Consider the following 20584-nt stretch of genomic DNA (forward strand, 5'->3'; position numbering starts at 1 on the left):
ACCCGATTCTTGGGGAAATGCCACAGAAACGATACCCACTTCGATGGCCTCGCTTTTGGCTGCCAACTGCCGTTCCAGGTCTGCAATCTGATTGGCTGAAGAATCCTCCATTTCTTGCATGGAGTTTTGCAAATGTTGAATTTCCTTGAGAAGCCGAAGAATTTCCCGATCCTTGGCGGCCAGGGCGGCCTCTAGACGTGGACCCGGGCACAAAGAATAATTCACTTTGTCCTGCAGAAAGAAGGCATCTCAAGGGAAGGATCTACTAATGCTGAGGATTTCTCTATGTTCTGACCTAGGCTTCCTAAGCACACAATTAGTCCCAAAAACCCTCTTTTCATTTCAACGGCTGTGAATTCTGTTCATTCCCAGCCCATAATGAGTCACAAAGAGTTTGTAAAAAGTCCGGCAGAAGTCTGCCACAGTCCTTCGGGATAAGGCTGATAAGCACCACCTTCATCTCCCTTGACACACTGCCAAAGACCTAATTGGCAATTTGCTTTGCAAGGCCAAATGGAGCACAGAGTCAAAACAGAGCTTCAGAATTTAAACCGATCAGCATGAACAAAGTTGCTTCCTGCAAAGGCTCACGGGCCTTTGCTCCTCCTTTATGTCTTATGGGAGGGGCCAATCATCTCCGAACCTTACTCCCAAGTCGCCCCTTTTTTCTTAACTGTTGTTGCCTTCTGGCAGCTCTGCGCATACGCGCACTGAGAACAGGCTCCCCCTGTTCCTTTGCCTCGCTGACTTCAGACTCTGGAGGCTCTGGATTCAGCACATAACTCCCAGATGGCCCTGGCCCCCTCTCTGCCTCTGACCCTCGTCCGAGCCTTCCCCAGACTCTAGGACTGGCCCATGGTCCTCCCCAGCCTCCTCACTGTCCAACTCTGCTGCCAGCTCCGCAGGCTGCCGGCGGACCACAACACTCTAGCTAGAAATAACAAGGACTACATTCTGGATTTTTTCCCCCTTAGGTCAATTCTAGACAGGCTATTTCATGCATCCTTATGAAAGACACATGTCTGCTTCTTGCAAAGTCCTCACTAGAATCATCTCTATCTTCACAGAAGGTCCTGCTCTCTCAACCAGCAGGAGAAGTCATATTAGCTGCTCCTCTTCTAAAGCTGAAGGTAGACACAAGGCCCCGAACAGCAAATGGGCTGGACCCCCTAGCTTAAGACTTGGAAGCCAACACCAAAATGAAATTGTTCCTCCACATTAGATTAGTCTGGTCTGCATCGAGCTGATGGCAACCAGAATTCGTAGAATGAGAAGTCTGGAAATGGAAGATTTGTGCTTCTGGAAATTCCCATGGGAGCCCGCTTTCCTCATTTGATTGATGAGGGTCCCCTTCTGGTCCTCCTCACCCCACTTGGTCCTTGGGGAGAACAGCAAGCCAAGCGAAGGGAGCTGTTTACAGCGGCAAGCTGTTCCCTCAGGCTCTCCACCTCCCTCTGGGCAGCCTCAGCTCTCTAGAAAAGAGAAGAATCAGAAGCGTCACAACTTTTGACAGAAATGTCATGCCAGAGGACCTTCAAGTTATTTTCATTGATAAGCCAAAGCCTTCAGTCCATGACCGGCTGTTGCTTACCTGGTTGGCTTTTTCAAGATTTGTCATAATCATGGCCACTTCATCTGTCCTAGGGCAAGAAGAGAAGAGTTAGGGTTGACTTCCAAAGCATCTACAAAGGCAACTAGGAGTAGATGACACCATTTGTTCCTCAGGGGCAAAGAAGCAGGAACCAAGCAAAAGAGGTCCTCAGGTTGTCATGGAAAAAGCAAACATCCAGAGATGTTGACCTGCCCTAGTTGAAATCTCCAGTGAATTGGGCTACATGGTGACTTAAGTGTTAGATAGTGGGGTGAGGGGTGGTGAACCTTTCCTATCACCTTGAAAAGGGATGGAAAGTAGCAGCAAAATGCCTGTCCTTCCCACTTCTCCTTCCATGCCTCCTCATTCAGCATGTACGAGCCCCGGTCTTGATCAAAGGCAACGTTATTTCACACCAGGAGGTGCCAGAAGGGTACACATGACCGGATCAAAGCCCATCTGGTTCGGTATGATACGATTAAGTATTCTTAGCACCGTCACATATGAGAGAAGAAAACGTTGGGGATTGTAGTTACAGCAGAACATCAGTGAGGATGCTGGGAATATTTGGAAGCAGGAAGGAAAGAAACCAAGCACCCATGCAACGATACGGACATTTCTACTCAGCTTCTACAATTTCTTTAGCCTCTCTACTTATTAAGGCCTTTCAAATGTTCATCCGAACATCTATTTAGACACCAGGCAACCCTCACAACCTGACTGGAAGACATAAGCTATAAGGACAAGCACCTCTGACTGGATACAACAAGCCAACCAACTTACTTGGAAGCTGCCTCTTCGTCATATTTACATCGCAGGTCAACCAGCTCCGTCTGGGTAGCCTTTAGTGCTGGCCAGCAACGGGGAGAACATAAAAACAGAGAGTAAGAAATGTACTTCCAGTGGATTGTGCTTAAAGAATGCTACTCGGGGCTAGTAAATATTCAGTCATAAACTGGATACTAGGATAATTAGGGAGAAATGGAGATATTTGTGGACCCGTTGGCTCCAACAATTATCTCCACTTCTTTCTCAACCCACTCAAGAGGCTTAAAATTGAGCAGAAGTTCTGGCAATGAGCTGCAGATCCTGGCATTTGCCATGTACCATCCTGGTTTGCATTGCTCCCTTTTAGGATGATGGATTGAGAGAGATTGTGACACTTATTCAAGTTAGTTGAGTTCAGTTAAGACTGACATTTCTGGATGAACTCAAAGGATATATTTCATTCATTGGGCAGCAGAGGGTTACATTTTCAAAACTTATTTTGAATACAAGCACTCTCTTTCTCACTTCCATGCAGGCTGACTCAACCTGTCCGAGCCAAACACTAATTTCAGGTAAGGGCTGGATGTCCTTAAAAAGGGAAGGGTTTGAGAGACTGAAGGAAAGAGAGAGGTTGGCCATCACTTCAATGTCTGAGAGAAAGCAGCAGACATCAGAGAAGCAAAGAAAATTGGATTCCTCTCTTTGAGTGAAGAGATGATCTTTCAACAGATACAAAAAAGCAGCTTTTTCTTAAAGAGCTAAATGGAGCAGACAGAAGGTGCCATGCTGAGCTTCACAAATACATGAACCCCACCAAGAATTAACATGGGCCCAGGAGGAAGCCATGGGAAATGCTCTACCATCTTCAACCATATCTCCATCGATCATTAAAAGTACCTGAATGCAGGACTTTGATCTTCTCTTCTGCTTCCCCCAGCCGGCTGGCCAAAGTGAACTGGGCTTCTTGAAGGCCCCTAAGAGAAGAGATGTATCTCCTTGAGTTGATGTGGAACCCACATCAAAGCCCAGAAGAAAGCAACCTTCTCCAGCCTGAGGTCCATCCCCTTGGAGTCAGCCTCCCATTCTTCCCAATTTGTTTGAATAATTTGGCTGAGGAAGCTGTCACTGGTTTTGAAGAACATCTAGAGAACTTCTTCGATTTGAAAGAATTAAAAGGAAAGGCCTGTCTAGAGATGCGTCTGTCAAGAGATATACTTGACTTCTTTAAAAAGATAAGCTGGGTTTTGTTCCCAAAGAAAATCTGTGAAAAGTGCTGAAAAATGTTGACAGATTTTGATTCATGGGTTTTATTATTTATTAGTGTATGGTTGAGTCTCAAACACAGCAATAGAGTCTCGTGAAATTGTAGAGGAATGGTTTTTCCAAGATCTTTGGAGCTCACTGAGGAAAAACAGGTGCTTCTTACACAAAATTCCTTCTAAATCCTCAGGCAGCATAAACGTGGTTGCAAGTTGAACCATGAAGCTGAAGCAACCTTTCTAGATCTTGGAAAAAATAGAAGGTGAAGCCTCAGGTAAGGCTGGACTTAACCACCTTCTTTTTTTGTTTGTTTTCCTTTGAGGAGAACAATTCTCCCATCTACCTTCCCATCCTCACCTCCTCCCGGCTCATACTCACGTACTTTTGCTTCTCAACCTCATTTCTCTGCAACAAGGAGTCGGTCAGCAAGGTTTTGCTGTTGAGCCCAGCAAGCTTGGCCTCTGAAACCGCCAGTCCACCAGGGAGGGTTCCTTCTTTTTGCTCTGTGGGGGAGGGGCAATCTACATCAGCAACAGGGTCGGTCTAAGCCGGAAAAATCTCAGCGAGTTATCCTTGCTGTCTGCCTTCTTTAGATCATTTCAGCTGTGGTCAACCAGCCATGGATTTCTAAGGCTCACAGAATGCAAAACCTCCTCATTTCAAGCATGCCCTTGAAGCTCTAATGCAGGGATCTCCAACCTTAGCAACTTTAAGACTTGTGGACTTCAACTCCCAAAGTTCCTCAGCCAGCTTTGCTCTGCTGGCTGAGGAATTCTGGGAGTTGAAGTCCATAAGTCTTAAAGTTGCTAAGGTTGGAGACCGCTGCTCTAATGGACCCTGACTGGACTCTGAACCTCTCCCTGTGCTGAGGCAACAGGGAAGTTACTACTACTTTACTTTAGGCTGCCAGTGGAAGAACCAGGATCACTTGGGTACCTTTGGGGAACAGCAGCTCCTTCTTCCAGGTCCGGTTCAACTCCTTCAACGGGGGTTTCTCGGGGCCAAGGCAGTGGAGTGGCTGGTGCCGCCCTTCAAGGCTGGGCACAGGATCTGATGGAGGGGAGAGGAGAAAGGCAGAGATGACCTTGGAGGTCCATCACATGTAGAAGGTACCTTCCAAAGAAAAGAAGGACAGCATTGATGCCGTGTTCCGTCAGAGGAGGAAGCCATTAGCTCGGCCCAGACATCCCTAAGAGGTCAAGCTTTCAAATTTCAAAGAATGAAGCAAAAATGTAAAATCACTAACATTAGGAGAGAGAGAGAGAGAGAGAGAATGGGTGATTAGATACAATAGATAGATGATAAATAGATATAAAAGGGAGAGAGGGTAGATGAGAGAGAGAGAGAGAGAGAGAGAGAGAGAGGGAGGGAGGGAGGGAGGGAGAGAGAATAGATGATAAGATACTATAGATGATTAATAGATAGAAGAGAGAAAGAGAGAGAGAGACCTTCCAAAAGGATTTTATGCTCCTTCCGTAGAAGAGGTATGTGCATTATTTTGTCTCCCTGGTCCTATTAAGGAGGACACTATTTTCTCAAACATTTTGCCATCCCCAAAATAGAAACCCAATGCCGGGATGTTCTCCGTGTTGAAACAGAATATATATGCTGTGTTTGCCTCTTGCAATTCGTAGGGCTCGAGGGGGGGGGGAAGAGTTGGTAAGCCAGGTCAGAAGACGAACCTTGAGGGATGGCTGGCTTCTCCTCCCCCCTCCCCATCCTTGATCTGAAAAGAAACGGGGGTGGGGGGAGAGAAGCGAGAAACTGGCCCCATTTTTCCACATTTATTAAAAATGATCCAGGCTTGTAAATTAATTTGTTTGTGTCGTACAATGGCGGTGCAGATGGACTCATTAGCATGCACACAACAAACAATTAAGGATGCATTTTTTTAGCCGGCCTTCCTAATGGGGTTTGCTGGGTTAATGATGTCAGTGTATAATTACCTTGGCCTGGGAGGCGTTAGGGAGCCCCTCCCCCAACCAGGCAGGGCTGGCTAATAACGGTGGGTTGCCCCGGGAGAGGAAGGGGCCTCTTGGGAGCACACCTGTTTACCTTGGCAGAAAACCACCACCCTGCTCTCTGCCCACCTCTGCCTAAGCAAACAGGCGTTATGGGCAATCCGTGCCGTGGGATGGAAACAGTGGCACTGAGGGGCAGACGCTCCCGAAAACTGCCACGGAAGGAGCTTCTCTCTCAGCCACCAACTGGCTCTGCCCCGCCTCCCCTCCCTTCAGCCTTTAATCTTAAGGCGGGACAGCGAATGCAAAGGGCGCCTTGTATAAAAAATATATATGTATTTTTTTTAAAAAAGATGTCATCTTCCTTACGGCTACAGATTTAATCATATACACCGCAGATTTAGCAGAGTAATCAATCAAATCTGTTTTAAATCAATGCAGAGTTCTTAATGAGACGAGAGCTTTGACCAAACCGGGGGAGGGGGTGGCGGGAGAAACCCAGCCAGATCTGCAAATACAGCATACAGCAAAACCATTTTGGCCTCGGATTTCTGCATGGGCATCAGCCACCACGGACCTCTGCAGCACAAAGATGCCGGAAGGTCTTAACCAGAGGTGTTCAACCTTGGGCCCTTTAAGACTGGTGGACTTCAACTCCCAGAGTTCCCTGGCTGGAGAATTCTGGGAGTTGAAGTCCACCAGTCTTAAAGGGGGCCAAGGATGGACACCTCTGATTTAAACACTCCCAAGCGCTCGTAAATGTTCCAGCCTTTGTCTGAGCCTGGTCTGATGCTCAGGAGTACCTGTTCAAATGGGGACCCACCAAGAGACAGTTTGCGGGGGCAGGTATCTTCCTTGCCAGGGTCAAAGAGGTACCAAGAATTGGAGGCCATAAAAGGGCAGTTGTGTCTCTTGTTAAGGACCCACGTGTTGACATATGTCGGCCACAGTGTGGGTCATCAGTGGGGGACATGGAGCATAGCTGGTCTTGGAGCAGTAGGAAATAAAGGCCGGCTAACTTCACAACTGTTAATACCATCTAAGATAACGATATGGGCCATTAAGCCACACGCTTGAAGGTGCTGGCTGATGAGCAGGAATTCCAACCGCCAGCTCTACTGGAGACGGAAGGGGCAGTTTTGGCTTCAGGAAAGAGCAAAGGGGCTTGGAGGTCCAACCTGGGGGTCACAAGCAGCCGAGGCAGGGCCAAAGGTGAGGACATGAAGATGAGTCTTCCTAGATGTGTCCAATGGTGCCCAACTGGTAGCCGGCTTCTCCCAGTAACCAACTGTTCCAGAATTGCAGCAGACTCAAATTCATGCACAATCCAAAAAATCTACCTGGCAACTTTGGGCCAGTTCCTATTTTCTAACATCTCAAGGGTTTATTAGGAGGACAGCAAAATCTTGGAAGGAGGAGAAATGAGAATAGTTCTTTTTTTTTTCCTTGAACACAACAGGCTCCCAATTCAGCCTTCCAAGAGAGAAACTGGACTCCAGTGGGTCTGGCAGCACTTTCTTTTCAAAATGCCCTCTCTGCTTTCCGTCTCTGCCTGCAGCCGGCCACAATCTGTAGCTGCTTCCCATGAAGAAATCCCTGTGTACGTCGCCTGTGGTTAAGGCCAGCTCCAACCACAGCATGCCCTGAGCAACTCTGGTTCCCGAGGGGCTCTCCAAATCCTCCCAAACACAGCCAGGACAGAAAGCCAAAGTGTTGGTCACTTTCTGCACCCAGGAGGCAGATCTTCCCACATGCAACCAGGACACCAACAGACCAAGAACCCAAGGATCCCGATTGTCCACCCAGGCTCTCTCCTTGCCTGGCCCAGGAGATGCCCCCATGAAGCCATTCGCCCTGGGGGAAATTGCTAACGTGGAGACAAGCAAAAGTCCATCTTTAGAAGGTCTCGGCTGTCTTCACTGTGTTGATTGAGGGAACCTGCTTGTTTAGCTGCATCTTCAGTCTGCAATTTTGGGGACTCTTAGAAGCAGGACTGGAGCTACACATCTTGTGGTCAACCCCCAACCCTGGCCATTTGGAGGAATCCAGCTTCTTTCTTAAACATTTCACTTAGCAGGTAAACAGAGCTGTTTTATCAAGTTTTATCACACATAAGCAACCTAAGGGGTTTAAGCTCCCAAATTTCTACTTCGAAATCCCCAGAAAGCTCCATTCTGCCTCCTGTGTAACGTATTTAGGTTTCCCTCATATGCACAGCCCGGTTCTTACTTAGCAAACTATTTTTTTCTCCCCCTGTTGTGTTCCCGTGGAGAGGGAGCGACGCATGCAAAAGACAATGAAGAAATCAGTTGTCACTGCCACACGAGTTGAAATGAGGCTTAAATCAATCCATTCTCAACAATGACTTTAATTATGCTTTTAACATTATTTTACTGCTTCCTCTCCACCCTCCCTCTCCTCTCCGTGTCCGACAGAGACGCCCGCCTAGCCTGCTTCCCCACGCCACATCTGGGTGAACAATATCAGAAAAATTTATGATATTTCCCCCCCCCTTCCTGTAATTACAGACAACGCAATCCCAGGCTCAGTGTATCAAAACACTTGCTGAGCAACACACTTTTTCTCGGGTGAGGTTTGCGCAGACAGAAGCCATTCAAGCTTCGAAAGGAAGCGAGGAAGAGGAAAGGCAGGAGGAGGAGGAGAAGGAAGGAAGAAGGAAGGGAAGAAGGGCATGTGTGCGAATCACTCCAATAAGGCCAACTGGAATTAAAATATGCGTCAGATATTGGGATGTGCAGGTATTTTTGTTGATTAAACAAAGGGCCTCGGTAGGACAATGGCTGCAGCTTGTTGTGGTCTTCAGATCCTGGAAAGTCAGAGGCCCCTCGCCTTTCCACCATTTCATTCCTAAGAGGGTCTTGTGTAACAAGGCGGTTTCCAGGCCATGAGGGCCAGGGAGGGCTTTTCTCATCCGAGATGGAGCTCCAGATCAGGGATCCCAAATGTTCAGGATCACCTTCCTTCTCTCCCTAAGGTTCCTGACTAGATCAAGAGTGCTTCCGAAGAGTGCAGTGCACACCCACCCCTTCCGAGCCTGCCTGAAGAAGGAGACCCAGCGTCCGTACCTGGGGCTTTGAGTAACTGCTTGTAAACGCTCAGGAACGCTGCCTCGGCTTCCTTGGTCCGTTTGCTGAGAGCAACCACCTGAGGGAAACATAAAAACAAGACCCCGGTTGAGAAACCCGGGAGAGAAAGGGCACCACCAGAATAAAACCTGGGAATCAGGAAGGAAGAGTTCCATAAAATTAGGAAATACCCAGCTATACTTGCAACTGCAAATATTACCCTAGAAATCCAACCTCAACCTCAGCGAAGCTCTTGTAGATACATCCCAACTTGATCGACTTCTAGTGAAGTAACGTCTGGTGGAGGAAAACTAATGTAAGGCTGGGAAGGAAGGAAGGAAGGAAGGAAGGAAGGAAGGAAGGAAGGAAGGAAGGAAGGAAAAGGGAGGGAGGGAGGGAAGGAAGGAAGGAAGGGAAAAAAAGGGAGGGAGGGAGGGAAGGGCTCTCCCACTCCATCCCCTTAATCAAATCCAAATCAAATCAAATCTTTATTGTCAATGCACAACATGTGTACAATGAGATTGAATGAGCCTCCCTTTTCATCTTAAAAGGACAAAAACAGAGATTGCAAATCTTTCACCCAAGACTGAATTTAACTGGCTTGTCATTCAGAAGGGAAGCATTTACAATTCTCCAGTCACCAGAGCGACCTGCCTTGGCTACTTCCCTCCCCTTCCTGATGGAGATCGCCTTACCTTGAGCATTCAAGCACGTTTCTCGCCTTTTTTACACATTCAGATGGAGCTGAAATGTTACCAACCAATCCGTGGTCAGTTTCCACAAACCCAGAATCGGCCTAACGCAGAAGCTTCTGTCCTGGTTCAGTTACAGTTATAAAACAGAGGAAGCAAGTCCTCCAATACAACCTTTTTTTGGAACCCCAGAAATTGTGGCCCCAAATGGTGAGGGCAAATTTGAAGGAATGATAACTTGATAGTTGGAGAAATGGGGGAAATGGTTGGATCAAAGGAGGGGGAAAAATCCACCCGGTTTGGTGATGCCAGGAGGTCCTGGACTCGCCTGTTACGGTTCTTGGACTCCCACTTTGGAAGGTGCCCCTCAACAGTCTTGAGGTTTCCCATATCTGTTCTGGAAACAGGACTAAGTCCAAGAAAGAGAGGACTTCTCCTCATTGCCCCTTCTAAGTGACTTAGATTCAGGGGTCTCCACCCTTGGCAACATTACGACTTGTGGACTTCAACCCCCAGAATTCCTCAGTTGGCCATGCTAGGAGTTGAAGCCCACAAGTCATACAGTTGCCAAGGTTGGAGACCCCTGGCTCAGATGCTGGAAGAACGGCTTGCGAGGGACCAAGTAAACCCAAGAGACCTCAAAACTCCATCCTGGGAGTCTGGCTGAGAGGTCCAGGTGTTCCATCACCTGTCCAATGAGCCAAAAGGGAAAGAAGCTCTCGCAAAGGGAAATCAGGTAAACTAAGGCTCTTGACAGTTGCTCTCGCTTGGCTGCCTGAATGAAGCGACGCATCCCTGGCACACGTTCAGTTTGCTCAAGCCCCAAGAAGACAGCGGCTACAGCCAGCCGGCCGGCCAAAGAATGCTTGCATGGTAGGCCCATCTGTTCCTAGCCCTTGGCAGAGAAGCTCTGAGAGGTTGGTCAAGCCCATTTGGGGAGTGGGCTACTACATTCATCCCCCTTGCTGATCTTCTCAGCAAGGGGAATGAATGTAGTAGCCCGCTCCCCAAATATTCTGTCCTTGCTCCCCGGAATCTGAACCCCCTCCCTCCCTCCTCTGACTTTTAAACCTCGACATATCATTAACTTTTTCCTTCTCTGCGTGTTTCTCTCTTTCTGCCTTCCACGCACCGGACTCAAGGTGAGAGAAAACACAACTGCACACTCCGCAACGACACAAGATTGATGAATTACATTTCTGCTCCGGGTCTTTTCCATGGCTGGTGATTTTCCAGCAAAGCAATTATCACCATAGAATACATAATGGCCTAATTAATTACTACTGTCAGACCGGCCTCTATGCTATGATTATACCTTATCAAGGCATCTCTCTCTCTCTCTCTCTCTCTCTCTCTCTCTTAAAGCAACACTGAGAAGCAAAAAATATTATTGCAATGGAGAGATTTTTTTTTTAAAGTTGTCTTCTGTCTCTGCCTCTCCTTCCTCCTGCCTTCAATCTTTCTGTTGATATTTTGTCTGGGTTTATACTCAAAACAGCTCAAAAATGCCTCTAAGTGTAATTATTCCCATTCAAGCTTTAAAATCAAAGAAATGCTTAACGAGAAATGGAGCAATGGCTGACTTAAAGGAGAAGAAGAGAGGAGAGGAAAAAGAGTTTTAATAATTTACACAGCCAAGAAGACGATGCCACTGAAGGAAAGGAAGTTGCTGCTGGCCATCCATTTTTGTCCCAATACTTCCTGACAGACACAATAATGCTGTGGCAAAGCTTTTTTTCTCCCAAGGATGTTCCTCTCGTTAGAACTTTTTCAACCAAGCCCATCTCTCTCGTGCCACAGGGCACCTGCTTCCCGCCTCTTCCACCCCTTGGTGGGAATATCAGCCGGGCTCAAGGATACCAGCAAGTTCTCCCAGGTCTCTGAAGGTGGCCTCAACCATAGAATGCATGCAGTCTGCTCCAAGCCCTCCTCCAAATGCTCTCGGCCCCTCAAAATCATTTCCAGCCCCCCCCCCCCAAGTCTTTCTATCAAACGTGACTCTTGGGAGCTGCTGGGGAGGATGGGTTTCAAACTCTAATACTGCCCAAAGACGAAGCATTTTCTCGCCTGAGGAGGACACAAGGGTGATGCCCAGGACTTGGTACGGCCACAGCCCGTGATTCTATCCAGGGAAGAAAATGATGGGGGCAAATGGGGTGCTCCTGAGCTCACCTTTCCATAAAGCCTGACAGGTAGATAAGGGCTGGTTTTTATTTTTAAAAGAATGATGTAAAATGCAGAGGAATGTAAGAGCAATGTCTTCAAAACTACAGCCGTTGGTCTAAATTGTGTTGACTTTCTCACACAAATTACTCAAAATCTCACTACTGGTTCTCCAGAACTGGTCAGAAGCTGCTGAAACCCACCTCTGCTCTGGAACCATGGCCGCTCTCCCTGTTGTTTTTTTTATAGGGGTCCTGTGGGGCCTTTTTCTTTTTTCTTTTCAAGTTAGCACTTTTGCATTGTTTTAATAATGGCTTTTTAGCATATGGCTGGTGTTGTTTTACGTTGGTAATTACTGCATTATGTAAATTATGCTTTTAATGGTTGTTTTTAATTAAGCTGTTTGTTTTGCATTCTTCTGACCATTAGCCATTCCTTGGTGGAAGAGCAGGGGATAAATCCAGGGAATAAATAAATATGCAAGGAAGCAGTTTTGGAGCCCTGATTTGGGAGAGAAAGCAGATTCTTGAAAGTCAGCGAGCTGAGGATGAAGTGGCCCAGAATCTGGATATTTGAAATAGTCTCAGGATGTCATCGTGAGAGAGTCAGAGTTGCCTTCCTTAACTTATTATCTTAAAATTATTTTTTTTCCAGCACCTGAGAAGAGGGAGAAATTAGCTGACCCAGCCATGATTCTTTTGACTTCTTGCTCTGCCATCAAGTCAATGTTTCACCTACATTTTCATGTAAGAAAATTTTTAATTTAGATATTTTCATCCCTCCAAGAAAAGGAGGAGGAGGAAGAGAGAGAGAGAAGAGAGAAGAGAGAGAGAGAGGGAGAGAGAGAGAGAGAGAAGGAAGTTTCAAATAATGACTGTAATAAATGAAGGTAATTAATTGTAGTTTGTTCCTTAACTGTCTAGTCAGCTTAATTTTACCTTTTCATCTAATAATGAGAAAATAATTTTTGTGCTCTGAGGGTTAATGATATGTAACTGCAAGAGCTGCTAATTGCATGTTGCAAACTATTCATCAGAATCCCCATCTGTGCTACTTGATTATGTTTGCTAAATTATTGCTTTGAATTATCTTTCATAAAGCAACTTTTGTAATTAGCAGGGCCCTGGCTCTGCTCTTTTTGCTGTCTGAAAGGAAGAAAGAAAAAAAAAAAAAGCAAACCAAGAAAAAGAACTTCGGCCATTTCAATCTGTCGTTGTTCCACTTCCGTCACCTTTTGTCTTCCCTGGGATGGAAAAATTAAACTTGGGGTCTTATTTATCGAAATCAGGTTGTGAGAGAAAGGCTGACTGCCTCTCCTGCCCACCTCCTGGGCAGAGGCTCTGCTGTTTATTCCTTCATCTCGCCCACCAGCACCAAATTTGCAGAAACCCCAGGTCTGCTAGCAATCCACAGAGCCCTCAGGGTGAGTTGGGGGTACTGCCCCTATTCTCAAGGCCAGGGGTCTGCAATGAAGGGGACAGTCACAGAGAGATCCTATTTCCCCCACAGATGTCCTTGGGTTGCAAAAGGACTGGGGGAACCCCTTTTTTCTCCTACCTTCAATTGTGTCACCATTTGGACTCCATCTCTACATTCTAAGCAACCATATTCATTGATTCGTTCCAGTGGTGAAATCCAATTTTTTTTACTACTGGTTCTGTGGGCGTGGCTTGGTGGGCATGGTGTGGCTTGGTAAGTGTGGCAGGGGAAGGATACTGCAAAATCTCCATTCCCACCCCACTCTGGGGCCAGCCAGAGGTGGTATTTGCCGGTTCTCTGAACTGCTCAAAATTTGCGCTACTGGTTCTCCAGAACCTGTCAGAACCTGCTGGAGTTCATCCTTGCTTCATTCTATCTGGAGACCCCAAAGTGGGGATCCCCTGGGATATAGATAAGCCCCCAAGTGGCCTCAACAGCTCTGAGAGCTAACAACCGACCCCCCCCAGAGTGCTAACCACCAGATGACTGCAAAGAATACAAATCCTTCCATTCCCTACCAGTTAGTTAGAACTGAAGAAGCTTCTTGGTTGAGAAGTGAAATATTTTCAAAGGGAAAAACAAAAAAGCCCACTTGCCTTTTGGAAAAAGCACCTTTGGGACAACCATGACCTGGATGATGGAGAAGCTCCATGCACATTTTACTTGGAGATGTAGGGAGGATCCAGGAAGATCAAATGCCCTTCATTGATAGGGCACACAGTCCAAGGAAGATCTTGGTCCCAAGGGCCCAACAAACTCTTAACTGAAGGAGCCAATTCCAGAGGTTAACCTCATAGATTGAGCCACCTTCTAGCACTGAAGATGTTACCTAGTTGGGTAATAGCAATAGCACTTAAACTTCTACAGTGCTTTCCAGCCCTCTCTAAGCAGTTTACAGAGTCAGCATTTTGCCCCCAACAATCTGGGTCCTCATTTTACTGACCTCAGAAGGACAGAAGACTGAATCAACCTTGAGTCTCTACAAGAAAACAACAGTTCCAGGAAAAGCTCAGATTGTTCCCAGTCACTGATCAGGATGAACAGGTCAGGACCTCACCACAAAACCATGGACTACTTCTCTTTGTCCAAGAAAACCATTCTTGGCTCTTCTTGGCTATCTAAATCCATTTTCTCTTCTTCTCCCAGAAGATCCACAGACTAAGATGAACGTCCAATGTAGTTCATAAAAATGAAACCGCTGCATCTATTGTTCAGCTGAGCCATCTTTGATTTGCATTATTTCCATACAGAAAGAGTGTTTTTCACTGGCAGGGCAGCTTCAAACACTCAGTCCAATCTCCTCATCTTAAGACATTCCGGGTGTAATTTCACAATGCAGATTCTGCTGATTATATAAAGTGGCCTTAAGGCTTAAATAGATGAAATACAGAAAAAAAAAACAAACCCACATATCTACAGCCTGTATATTTAATCTGCTTGAAATCCATATTACAGTCCTTCAGAAACTTGATGCTTGAAATAATGAAAAATACAGTGGAAGTTGTAAGATCGCAATACAAATGTCCTTCAACATGCTCAGGGACACATTATCCCTTCTTTCCATTCTCTCAACAACTTGGTAAGGAAGGTGAGGGTTGAAAGGAAGGGAGGTCTGCAAATACCACAACTTTTTTTCAGGCCTATAACAGAGGCAAGCTTTGCATTTTGAACAAGAGCTTCCATTTTTCGTTACATTTGCACCCTCTCTCAATTTGGAGTCCCCGGTTTGGTTCACAAATTTTTCTACCCATGGTAAAACAAAAAAAACCAAAAGTACCTTGTTATTGGTCTCTTCTTACCTCTGCCTGGAAACTTTTTAAGACAGGAGCCACCATATCTCGAACCTCCTGAAGGAAAGGGGGGGGGAGAAGAAGGGATGAGAATTCTCCTGTTTAGACCTCTTAAGGCAAGGAGGTTCAAGGGAATGACGTTCAAAATTTGGATCTTAACTCAGATTCCCATCTTAAACGTTAAGTGTATAGTATTTGTGGCCATATTTAAGCATTAATTAGGGGGGAGGAGGAGGAGGAGGAGGAGAAGGAGAAGGAGAAGGAGAAGGAGAAGAAGACGAAGAAGGGAAAAAAAGAAAAAAGGAGGAAGAGGTTTGACTTAAAAATTTAAGTTTTGAGGATGCAAGAAATCCTACCTCTGGTACATTTCTTTTAAATTCCTGGCTGAGTTCAATTAAATGCTTGTGCGAATGTTCGCTTTCCTCCTGACGGGCAGCCAGTTCAGAAGCCACAGAATTCAGTTCCTTCTGGAACAGAAGAAACAAAAAAGGAAACGTTACAAGAAACACAAGAATGTATTTGAAATGCAAACATTTTCCTCAGCTATTTTGCAACGCTACCTTGAGCATCAAAAGGCACAAAGTAGCAGACAGCCATCTAGTCCCGTAGCTACCCTGAGTTTTGAAAACTCTACAATTTCTTTTGGACCTTAAATCCACTCAGCTGCCACACCTGGAGTTTTAAGTCAAGAGTAGAGAAGGTATGGAATAGGACAAAGCCAATTCTTCATGAAAGGGAACATATATCTAGTGACGCCTGTCACTCCGTCTACCAATCCCAGTAGCTTAAAAAGAGACCAAATAGCGCATTTACAAAGGAAGAACAAACCCAGATCAGATCGGTTTGCATGTAAACAAATAAATACAGATGGGGGGGTCAAATTAATGAAGCACTTGAGGGATCAATATTTTTAAGAAGCAGATTTCTTTGGGCTTTTTTTTTTCTCCTTAGCAACCGCAAGGAAAACATAGAAATCGCGTCAAAATAATAAGAGCACCATATTGCGGTCCACGCTACCATCCGCTAAATGCATCAACCATGGAAGGAAGACATCCAGATTGTAACTAATTTAGGTGTGTGGCTTTTTTTTTTTTAGTGTTTGTAAATAATCATTTAAAAGATCTGGATGGCTTTTGAATTGCATGGGATTTGGAGTGGGGCTTTGGGAGGAAGTTTTTGCCGGCTCGGGAATTCTGGGAATTGAAGTCCACCCATCTTAAAGTGCTCACGGTGGAGAAACCTTGTTCGAAAGCAATTAGAACATCAACCGTGAACTAAATTCGTGGCTCTCCTTCCCAGTCCCTTCCTGCCCTGATCTTTCTGGGTCCACGGAGGAAAAGCCAGATGGTTGTTTTCAAAAAACGACAGAGCCCGGCCTCTCCCTCAGGGCAGAGATGCGGGAAAGGGTTGCCATCGTTCTGATGCAAGGAAGACAGGAGCACAAGACAGATAGCGGCACGGCAGCCTCTCGGTAGACAGGCCGATTTCCAGGAGCCATCAATCATTTTCCTACAGAATATGTAAATTCCAGATGCTAAAGATGTATGGGGCGCGTTACCAGGGGGTGTCGATGGCGTGCCCAAGTCGCCCAATGAAGCTCCTTTCGGTCTCCGGTGAACCAGAGGGATGCCAAGCTTTCTGCCTTTTATTGGATCTTATCAATATTGCCACCGTTGGGTATAAAGGAAAGGGGAGCAGATTAAAAAACATGAAAGGGGAGGAGGGGAAGAGAGGGGGGGAGAGGGAGGGAGGGAGGGAGAAAAAGAGAGGGAGAGAAGGAGAGGGAGAGTGGGGGCAGAGAAAGAGAGGGAGGGAAGGAGGAGGAGAGAGAGAGGAGAGAAAGCAGGCAGCCAGACCTGGCAACTGGCTGTGTTTTATGAGCATCGGAGCACATTCTGCAAAGACCCAGACTCGGGTTCAGAAATGCACTTTTCATCTGTTTCAGGGTAGGAGATGGGAGGCAAAGGGCGGCCCCAGGGGTCAGGCTATCAGGGAGTCAATCAGGTACATGTTCTGGCCTCGAAAACAAACCCCCAGGATTGCATCGTACCAGGAGGCAGTGATGCAAGTGAGGTGACAGCAGTGCCTTCCCATCTGAGGTGACAGCAGTGCCTTCCCGTCTGAGAATGCTCCACAGCATCTCTGCATGAGTCCCTGGCCTGGGGTGGCCTCCTTCCCAAAAGGCAATACGTAGAGAGCATAGAGTCACACGGGTGGGCAACGACCAGGCAGATATAAAAAAAAGAAATGAGGCAGGTAACAGTGGCAGAGAGAAGGGAGGGAGGGAGGGAGGGAAGGAGGAAGGGAGGGAGGAAGGAGATGGAAGAAGGGAAGGAGAAGGGAAAGAAAGGAAAGAAGAAGAGAAGGAGATAGAAAAAAGTAAGAAGAGAAGGAGTGGTGCAGAAGAAAAACAGATGGAGGAAAAGGACAACCATTTTGTGAAACAACCTATAGCAGCCTGTCAAAACTCTGCCTCCCCCCAATCTCCAAACAAATGACCCCTCCCCCCGGGACAGACAACAGGTGATGGAGTGGACAAACAGGGCCTCCAATGACCCAACTACTAACTAAGATGACTGGCCGGTGGGTTTTAATCAGAAAGCCAGAAGAACAACTAACCGGGTTGAACAGTTAACCTGGACGAAAGCACTTAGTCATTAGCACTCCAGAGTCGCCAGCAGATTCCCTCTCCTGATACGAAAAGCCTTGGATAGCACAGATTGTTCCCCCCCCCATCGTCCCCCCCCCCCGCCTGTGCCTCCCACCCTCCGGACCCCTCTCTCTCTTCCCCGAGAACAAACATCTCGCACGCCTCTGAAAACCTCTGTCCTTCCGTCTTGAGATGCCAGTACAATAATTTCGATCAAGTATCCGAAGCCAGAGATTCCATTTTAGATTAGGGGAGATGACAGCTGAAAAGGGGGGTGGGGGGAGTGAAACCATCTCGAAAGAGCTTTGTTGCGCAGGGGACGGACTCCTCCAGGAGGGGCCAAAAAAAAAAGAGAGAGAGAGGAGACTAGGGGGCTGAATACATTCAAGGTTTAGCCCAGGAAAAATGAACGGAACTGCTGCCAGATAAAAGAGGGAAGATAAAATACGATTCCTGCATCTAATGGCAATGGCCATGTTCATTCATCCTCCAGCCCATCCCAAAACTTCAAGCTTGGTTGCAGACCGGCTGAAAGTCTCAACCCCGAAGCAAACCCAACAAGTAGCCTTAAGTCAAGGAGCCCTTTCTTCTCACAGGTAGGAAGGTGGAGGGAGGAGGAACTACTGGGCTGTAGCCACCTAGACTGGTTGGTTACCTGGAGCAGGGGTCTCCATCCAACCTTGGCCTGGAGGACTTCAACTCCCAGAATTCTCCAGCCAGCAAAGCTTGAATTAAGTCAGAAATAAACCCAAAAGCAAAGCCGGCTGGGGAATTCTGGGAGTTGAAACCCGCAGCCTTAAAGTTGCCAAGGTTGGAGACCCTTGACCTGGAGGCAGGTGACAGGTCTTTGCTGATGGTCTCCTCCCCAGATCAAAGGTTGGCCAACCAAAGTCCAAAAATTCCAGCAGGGCCGAGCTCGTGTGTGGCTTGCAAAGCAAAACAGTCACTGCAGCATTCCATCTAGAGCAGGGAAGTCCGACCTTGACTATTTTTAAAACCTGTGGACCTCCACTTCCAGAATTCCCCAGCCGGCCATGTCCAGGGGTGGAGGGCTGAGTGGACAAATGCCCAGCTGGTTCCATGCCCTGCCACTGCTGGGGGATGCCAGTTGGAGACCGGAAAGCTGTCCTGCGGAGGAGAAGGTCAAGAGGCCAAAGGCTGCGATCTCATCCAGACCCTGGATCAGAACTGCCAAAATCTGGCTCAGGTTCAAGTAAGGCAGAAAGGACAGCAGCAGAGCAATTTCGGGGAAGGGGCCGTTTGGAAGAAGGTGATTTTGGTGGGGAAGGAGACCCATGGGGCTCACCCCATCTTTACCCAATCCATCTTTTTGCAAAGGGGCCGGACTACAACTCCCATCACTTCCAGCAAAAGGGGCCATTTCCAACCACTCCTCCAGGAGAATTTCCTATTCCTTTGGCCCAACTTCCTCGCTCCTTGCTCAGAGCTCCTTGCTCTCCCCAAATGGGTGTCTCCTCTCTGCCCCAAATAGTCCCTTGGAGAGGGGGGCTCCAATCACAGATGCACAGAGAGGAGAAGAAAACACCAAATTCAAGTCCTCAAAAGATATGCAAATCGGCTAATCAAGCAGACTATTATTGCAGATCCCGGCAGCAACAATCCTACGAGATAAGTGATCAACCACTAATATCCAATTGTGCACCGGCCCATTACTACCCCATAGGGATGTGTGTGTGTGTGTGTGTGTGTGTGTGTGTGTGTTAAAAAAAGCATTTCTAATTACAGCAAAATTGTCTTCTCCCCCTGAAAACATTTCATCAAGCTCAAGTTGGGAAAAAAATAAATCTGTCAGCAATAAGGATGGTGGATATTTTTTTTTCCCCATCTGAGGAGGGAGGGGGAAGAACCGTTCCTGGGGACGGGGCACAAATGGAAGGCAGCAAAACCTAACGGGGTGAGAGAAAGAGCTTTGTACCTTTCAGGGATTTGCAACAAAAGCTGGGTTTCTAGTCCTCATGGTTGAGCCCCGAAGGAAGATTAGCAAAGTAAGCAAACTGAAGAAATTCCAGACTAAGTCTCTCCTTTGTGTTAGGAGAAAACCTTGAATGGAATGGAATGGAATAGAATCTGGAAGGGACTTTGGAGGTCTTCTAGTCCAACCTACAGCTTAAGCAAGAGACCCTATCCAATTTGAGACAAGTGGCTGTCCAATGAAGCACCCACAACTTCTGGTGGCAAGCTGTTCCACTGGTTAATTGTCCTCACTATTAGGAAGTTTCTCCTTAATTTCCAGCTTGCTTCTCTCCTTGATTAGTTTCCATCCATTGTTTCTTGCTCTGCCCTAAAACAGGTTTGAATTCAAAATTATAACCATAATTCTGCTCTAGCTCTGCAGTACTTCCGATACTGGGAAATTGGACATAATAGGAAATCCCTCGCAAAACTTTCCACTTCTATCTTCTCCATAAAAAGCCCAATCAGAGACTGGCAGCTTTCCCAAAGCTTCATCTGAGTGGCAGGATCCTCTCCTGAAAATAACATATGCCGCCATTCTTTCCCCCCCCCCTAAGCAAACCCCACCCCCACCCCCCTATTTGAATGTGTCTCAGGCTCTGGCTATAACTTTGTCAGCTACAATTTAACTGCCAATTTAGGCAGGAAAGCTCATAATTAGAGTAAAGGAACGAGAGCTCTCCGGTTATTGATAGACCGAAAATCTGAGTTTCCCTGGAGCCTGCCGACGTTGTTAACCCCTTCCTGCTTTGGCATAGGAGATCGAGGCAGATCCCCGGTCCGTGGGATTTGGCAGGTAGGAGGAAAAATGCCAGAGGATGCCAGGAAGAGACTGGACGGAGGCTTTGGAGAAGGAGCCATCTCTTTCCACCGGGCAAAATGTGGGGAGGGAAATTGCTGACGGTGCCCGCTGGATTCTGGGAATGCCAAGGCTGGTCAGACCAGGAGGAGCCGTGCCCGCTGGCGGGTCTCAAGGTAAGCGCTGACATCGGTTTCCTGCCTCTGGTGGGGAGAGGCAGGGTGGGGGCTTTTAAACGGCAGGAGGAAGACGCCACGGGCCCCGGCCATTATACACTTTTATTGATGCTGTTCTGAAGAAAGCTAATCGATATATTAGATTTCCCCCAGAAAGAAAAACAGCAGCCGCTGGAGAGTTTTCCAACCGGAGTT

General features: G+C 47.0%; 1 protein-coding gene across 3 annotated transcripts in view; it reads right to left on the reverse strand.

Annotated features, from left to right (window-relative positions):
• CUX2 (cut like homeobox 2) overlaps window positions 1-20584 on the reverse strand; it is a 94063-nt gene that overhangs the window by 12827 nt on the left and 60652 nt on the right. For 2 of the 3 annotated variants that reach the window (XM_060691934.2, XM_087880142.1), the window contains exons 2-11: window positions 15147-15257; window positions 14800-14847; window positions 8667-8745; window positions 4556-4669; window positions 4002-4122; window positions 3257-3333; window positions 2375-2441; window positions 1592-1640; window positions 1368-1472; window positions 40-231 (exon numbers count right to left, since the gene is read on the reverse strand). In XM_060691934.2, coding sequence (XP_060547917.2) covers window positions 40-231; window positions 1368-1472; window positions 1592-1640; window positions 2375-2441; window positions 3257-3333; window positions 4002-4122; window positions 4556-4669; window positions 8667-8745; window positions 14800-14847; window positions 15147-15257 — 963 coding nt within the window. Of the gene's footprint in view, window positions 1-39; window positions 232-1367; window positions 1473-1591; window positions 1641-2374; window positions 2442-3256; window positions 3334-4001; window positions 4123-4555; window positions 4670-8666; window positions 8746-14777; window positions 14848-15146; window positions 15258-20584 lie in introns of all 3 variants that reach the window. The other variant, XM_087880143.1, reaches the window with a different exon arrangement.

Source organism: Pantherophis guttatus, chromosome 17 (genome assembly GCF_059756535.1).
Source record: "Pantherophis guttatus breed Tessera chromosome 17, ASM5975653v1, whole genome shotgun sequence".
Taxonomy (NCBI): domain Eukaryota; kingdom Metazoa; phylum Chordata; class Lepidosauria; order Squamata; family Colubridae; genus Pantherophis; species Pantherophis guttatus.